The following is a 6,678-nucleotide window of genomic DNA, read 5'->3' as shown; positions in this document are numbered from 1 at the left end:
TAGATTCTAATTATTTCTTTTCCTTTTTTTTTTGGTTCTTTTGTTTTTGTTTCTAGCATTGCATGTATAAATCGTGTCAATTGTTACAATGCATGTATAAATCGTGTCAATTATTACAATATTTTTATTAAAAATTAATATTTCAAAATCAAATACATATCATAAAAACTATTTGTTTGAATTATAAAATATAATTAAAGAGTACAAAATAAGTCAGCAATAGTAATGATCTATTCAAAATGAATAAAATTTCTAAACTTCCAAAGCGATCAAATAAGCTAGACAGAATTAGTTGTGATTATATCACCTTTATTTTATGAGGTACAAATGTATTATTCCTCGTTCATTTTTACTTATCCACTATTAATTTTGCATATCCCTTAAAAAATAATAAATAAAGTGTATAATTACCATAATATTTATATTAATTGATATATATTTTTAATAATTTTAAGAAATAATTTAAAATGAGTAATTAATGTTGTGGTATAACATAAATAAGAAATTGTTTCTCTTGCTACACAAAAAGTGACTAGCGTAAGCGAAAATCTATTTTTTAGAATAATAAACAACTAAACTCACGTATTATTTATGATATGATATCCTTTACCCGATTATTAACCTAATAAAAGATGCCGAACCCGCCGCCTCTCTCCTCCCCAGGTCGCCGGCGGTCTTCTCTCGGTTGCTGACCAACGCCATGAACAAGCATAGACTTGGACTACACCATTGGCTGTGCTTCTCCTATCTCTCTAGAACAACAAAGAGACCTTTTACTGCTTGGCATTTACCTGCTGAAGCAATATCATGTGCTGTTCCCACATCCTCCCCAGTTAATAATCACAAGACCTTGTGTTTTTCACTTGCAGAGCAGTTAATACTCCGGGGGTTATTCGGTTCAGCTCAGAAAGTGATTCAGAGAATCATCAAGCAATCCTCATCAGTCTCTGAAGCTATCTCAGCCGTTGAATTCTCCATTTCTCGCGGCGTTGAGCCTGATGCAACTAGCTACGGTTTTCTCATTCGACAACTCGTGGCATCTGGTGAAACCCAAATGGCTGAGGATATTTATGTATATTGCATTTTGAAGAGAGGTATTGAACCGAAAGATAAGTCTTTATTGAATTCCATGGCCATTTGTTATTGTAATTTGGGTAAATTAGAGGAAGCAAAATTGCTTTTTGATAAGCTATTGGATATGAAATTGAGGCCTTGTAGTAGCACGTGTAATGCGCTTATTAAGGGATTTTGTGGCCAACATAGAATCTTGGATGGGTTTGATGTTTTTGTAGTGGCTGTTGATGCTGGAGTATTACTAAGTTTCGGTTGTTACAATAGGTTAGTGGATGGATTTTGTTGTCGCGGGTCCTTAGACGAGGCACTCTATGTGTTTGATGTAATGTGTGAGAGAGGGGTGTCGCCCAATGTTCATTTGTTTAAGACATTGGTTCTTTCGTTGTGTAAGAGGGGTCGAGTCGAGGAAGCTGAATTGCTGAGCATGGATATGGAGTCTTATGGTTTTGTTCTGGATAAAGTCATGTACACAACTCTCATTAACGCGTATTCGAAGAACAAGAAAATGAAAATGGCTATGAGGGTGTTTCTTAGAATGCTTAAGTTGGGATGTGAACCGGATAAGTATACTTACAACACGCTGATGCACGGGTTTTTTAGCTTGGGCATGTTGGACAAGGGTTGGGTGCTACATCAGCAGATGGCTGAATTTGGATTAGAACCTGATGCAGTAAGTTACCAAATCATGATTGGCAAGTATTGCAAGGATCATAAAGTTGATTGTGCGTTGATGCTGTTAAATAACATGATTCAGTGCAATGTTGCTCCAAGTGTGCACTCTTATACTGCTTTAATTGCTGCTCTTTATAAAGAGAATCGGTTAGCAGAAGTAGATGTCTTGTACAATAAAATGTTGGATAATGGATTGGTTCCTGACCATGTTTTGTTTTTTACCTTGGTCAACAATCATCCGAGAGGGTCAGAGATTACTCTAGCATGCACCTTTTTGCGGGCAATTGCCAAGAATGGTTGTGGTATTGACCTTTCTAACATCCCTAGCCCTTCCAGTCGAAAAGTTACTACAGATATCATGTCTGATATTGATCATCTCTTGGGAGAAATTGTGGCAAGAAACTTACCTCTGGCCAATGTTGCTTTCAATATATACATGATTGCTTTGTGTTTAGGAGGAAAACTTGATTCTGCTCTTCTTTGCATGGATAAGATGGCAAGCCTTTCTCTTCAGCCTTCACTGTCAGCTTATAACTCTATGATCAAGTGCCTTTACCAAAACGGACTACTTGAGGATGCCAAATCCTTTGTTGAAGTTATGCAAGATCAAGGTCAAGTTCCAAATCAAGCAACATTCTTGATTATGGTGAATGAATACTGCAAACAGGGTGACATACAATCAGCATTTGAAGTTCTGGACCAAATGGAAGAGAGTGGATTGAAGCCTAGTGTTTTGATATATGACTCCATCATTGGGTGTTTGGGCAGACAAAAGAGAATAGATGAGGCCCTTGAAGTTTTCCTGAGAATGCTCGAGGCTAGAATTTATCCTGATGAAACTATGTTTGTGACAATGATTAATGCTCTATCAATAAATGGACGAGCTATTCAGGCCCATGAGCTCTTCGACAAAATGTTGGAAGATGGAGTTCAACCAAGCCACTATGCTTATACTGCTCTTATACATGGGTTAGTTAAGAAGAACATGATTGAGAAGGGCTGTGTATACCTTGATCGAATGATAGAAGAGGGTTTCATGCCAAATACTGTTCTTTATACTTCTCTAATAAAACAATTTTTAAGGAAAAGAGAGTTTGAATTTGCATTTAAGTTGGTTGATTTGATGGAAAGAAGTGAGATTGAGCGAGACCTGGTAACCTATATTACTTTGGTCAGTGGCGTCTCAAGAAATATTAGGTCACTTCATGGGAAGTGGCTTGTTCCGCAGAAACAGTATGAGAAATCCAAGGAAATGTTGTTCCGTCTACTTCATCAGAGTGCTATGTTTTCTAGGGAAAAATGTTTGAAAATCTCAATTAGCTCTCAGGAACAAATTAAATTTCTTGCACTTAGGCTGATAAACAAAGTGAAGAACACTCCCCTAATGCCAAATTTGTACTTGTATAATGGCATAATTTCAGGGTTTTGCTGGGCAGAGAAGATGCAGGATGCGTATAAGCACCTGGATATTATGCAAAGTGAGGGCGTCCAACCAAATCAAGTTACTTTTACTATTCTAATTGACGGGCATTTCCGAAGTGGCGAAATTGATCTTGCTGTTAATCTCTTCAACAGAATGAATGCACAGGGTTGTTCTCCTGATAAAATTGTGTATAACACTTTAATAAGAGGTCTATGCAAGCATGGAAGGCTCATTGATGCTCTTTCGATCTCATACACAATGCTCAAAAAAGGATTTGCCCCTTCTAAGGCATCATATGAGAATCTTCTCACTTCTCTTTGTGCTAATAATTGGAGTGTTCATGCACTGAAGATATGTGAAGATATGCTAGCCCATAAATATGTCCCTTGTGGCCATAATCTTAAATTGTTAATTTGTATGCTAGATGAAGAAAATAAGTCGCACGAAGCTCGTCTTATGAATGATTTGCTCCTTAACAAAAGAAGATTTATGATGTACACAAGCTAGAGGTTGGTTATGCAATCTCTCTGATATTGCTGGGCTTCATCCCCATACTGGTCCGTGTGCATGTGCAGGATACGGACTTTTGTGTGGGGCTATACGTTGTAGCTTCAGTACCCTCAGAACTCCCTTTGGTAAACTGTTTTCAGCCACTGGCTATGTGTATGTCTTAACTCTTATTTTTGTTTGAAGTTTCTAGGTGGTCTGGTATTCTCTGGATTCTAACGTTGAATGACTTGGTGGTTCTCAGGTGTGCATAATCCTATTTGAAATGCATTCGTAGCAGAACTCAGGAGGTAATCTACCTGATTATGCTCCATAACCAACCACTCTACTAAGAGGATTGTATACCATGCCCTCTTTAAATTCTTGGTCTAACCTTCTTGTTCCAGCTCAAAAGGAACTGTGCGGTTGTTCTTGGCATGGCCCATTTCATTCCCAGCTGATTAACAAAACAATTGGCGGACTTGTAAGGTAACAGAACAGTGCATAAACAAGTGCTTGTTGGTTTTAGATTCTTCCCTACACGAGTGATCTGATGAATGCATGTGTGCCCCTTCTTTGTAGATTATCTTGAGTCAGACAAGCTTCTTAGATACCAGCCCAACACAAACTTTGACTGGTGCATTAGCTTACCTTATCTGCTTCCACGGTCCAAAGTAGTCTGGTTGGTATCTTTGAGAGGTATTCTATATCAAGATTTAACAGTGAAGGAGCCATTTCCTTGACCTTTCCGGATGAGCTTATCATCTGTTGGAACCTTGGAATGAGGAACGCTGAGAAAATCGGAGATACTTCCCATCTCCCAATCAGTGAAGGTCCGCCTGAAGTTGATATTCCAATTGTTGTTTTCTCTGCTTTGTGCCAAGGTGAGAGTAATATTCTGTGACAGATTGTAAAGTGAGGGGAATTGGTCTTTAAGAGGAGAGTAGTATTACCAATTACATCCTGTGTATATAAGTTTGACTTCAGTCCTTGGTTGTGCTGTCTCAATACCAATTCATTTCTAGGCTGCCCCAATCCCTTCCTATGATTATTCACATCCTTGCTTCTATCCTGTTCTTTCTACAAAAATAATTAAACTTGATTATCAAAAAAGTTGTCTTTGGATGTTCTGAGCAAAAGTCAAATTTTGTCTAAACATGGAAGAAATTTTTGTTTCGTACTGACTTTTTGGTCTTGTACTCATTCATTGTCAGCAGCTATCCAGGTTAGAGGTCTACCTTTTATGCTATATAGGTGAGAAGGCCTTTCTAGTTCACTTTCTTTTCCTTCAATGTCGTTTCAACTTATCTAGTTTGAAACTTTCTCCTGATATGCCCTGTATTGATGGAAATACCTCCTCTCTTTTGCCTCCAGCAGATAGGATTGACTGCTTGTCAGTCTGTTTCTTTAATGCTATCTTGGTTTTGTTTTTTCAGTCAGTGTTTTATTGGTTCCGAAAGAAGTACTCTGGCAATTTTTTAGTACAATTCTCTGCCGTTAGTGACTATAACTACCAGAATGTGTCGTGAAAACCAGAATATAGAGTTTTTGCATAAAAGTCTGCTTCAGAAGCCACTTCCATATAGAGCCTAGTTACAAATCATAATTCTGTGGATGCAATTTAGTTTATTACGTGTAAGTCCAACGTCTTCCTTATACATTTTTTTGCGTGTAGCTATTATGCAGGTATGAGCGCAAGTCAGTTCTCCGATTCTTGGAGACTTCGGAAAACTATAGGGTGGAACGCTGCTTGCGTTTATACCAGGAGTATGGAATTGTAGATACAGCTTCTCTCTTGTTAGAAAAGGTTGGTGACATTGGAAGTGCCCTTTTGCTTGTTGTATCTTCGCTTGATGAAAAATTCATCCTGCTTGATACTGCTATTGAAAGTAAACACTGTGATGCGGCTCCCGAGCATGTCAAAGCTATTTTAAGCAAGAAAGAGGTTTTAGTTTCTTCTAATATTCTTCTTCTGTGATAAGGTTTGTCTTGTTAGGTGTTCCTTCAACATCTTATTTTATTGCAGGTCACTGACATGCTAGATATTTCGCGCACTTGTATTGGACTGTACCAGAGGAACAGCCCCCGATTGGACCCCCCAATGAAGCAGAGAGTCTGTGGTTTCAGTTTCCTCCCTTTTTTGATAGAAACTGTAGAAACTAAATCATGTTCTGCAGTTCAACTGAAATTGGTAGAAGGGGGTGTGTACACTTATGAATGGTACACACTTCTTGAAGAAGCAACTTTGTTGTGAAAAGACTTGGCAATGCAATCCTGTGCATGATGCTTGTCTCACACAAAACAACCTGCAGAGAGAGGTGTATCAATTTGTAGCATATGTTTCATGTGCAATAATGAGGAGGAAAGTAGCGCATATATTTTTTGCATTTTTTATTTTGTAGTTTAGCTTCTTTATTAGTGTAAATCTTGCTTTCCTTTAGTGCGTTTGTTGGTAAAATGAATAAAGAAATCAAAATATACCAATTGACGAGAGTACATCGCGGTTCAAATTGTTGGGCCTGTGCTAAGCACGGCTGCCTCGTCTAGTTTTAAAGTATTTCAGGCTAACGTTGACATTAGTGAAACTATTGACTATGGTTCATTATTGAACATTGCAGCATTTCATTCTTTATACAAGGATAGAAGTGGTACAAGCAGAATGTCATAAAAATTGGGATTTGGCCCGTACTCATTACTAGTGTTTACTTTTCATTTTGGAATTCAAAACAACATCTAATTCCCCATATGGCATCTGGTATTTGAATTTTCAATTTCACTAGCAGTTCCTCATTCTAGAAAAGCCCAAATTTGTAGAAATCCTGAAGAAATAACCTTTAAATCAATTCGAGAGTATTATGGACTATCTAATTAATGTTTATGCACTGAAGATTTAACACTTTAAGTTGATGTATGTGATTGACTTTCAAACTGTTATTGTCAATACAAATCATTAGTCATTTCTCTCAAAGATGCAAAAAGTCAGATTGAGAGATCTTGCAATATTTTTTTAAGTAGAGTGATCA

The 6,678-nt window shown here is 37.6% G+C and overlaps 1 protein-coding gene across 5 annotated transcripts; it reads left to right on the top strand.

The window, feature by feature from the left end:
* Positions 1–589: 589 nt before the first annotated feature.
* Positions 590–6,151, top strand: LOC107771002 (uncharacterized). 5 transcript variants are annotated; one of them, XM_075252034.1, is made up of 5 exons: positions 591–3,832; positions 3,921–4,144; positions 4,238–4,539; positions 5,331–5,462; positions 5,682–6,151. In XM_075252034.1, exon 1 carries the CDS (start codon positions 701–703, stop codon positions 3,674–3,676), a length of 2,976 nt encoding a protein of 991 aa, XP_075108135.1. In that variant the 5' UTR covers positions 591–700; the 3' UTR covers positions 3,677–3,832; positions 3,921–4,144; positions 4,238–4,539; positions 5,331–5,462; positions 5,682–6,151. The 5 variants fall into 5 exon arrangements, with proteins under 5 accessions (XP_075108139.1, XP_075108138.1, XP_075108135.1 ...); XM_075252035.1 differs by having other exon boundaries at positions 591–3,804; positions 5,682–6,031; XM_075252036.1 differs by lacking the exon at positions 4,238–4,539 and having other exon boundaries at positions 3,921–3,966; positions 4,063–4,144; positions 5,682–6,031.
* Positions 6,152–6,678: the final 527 nt, after the last annotated feature.

The sequence above is a fragment of the Nicotiana tabacum genome, chromosome 4, assembly GCF_000715075.1.
Source record: "Nicotiana tabacum cultivar K326 chromosome 4, ASM71507v2, whole genome shotgun sequence".
NCBI lineage: Eukaryota > Viridiplantae > Streptophyta > Magnoliopsida > Solanales > Solanaceae > Nicotiana > Nicotiana tabacum.
The sequence above is the reverse complement of the archived record's forward strand: the minus strand, read 5'-3'. Positions and strand labels throughout refer to the sequence as shown.

Coding starts and splice junctions, on each gene's coding strand:
- LOC107771002 (XM_075252034.1), top strand. CDS start 701: ATGAACAAGCATAGACTTGGACTACACCATTGGCTGTGCTTCTCCTAT.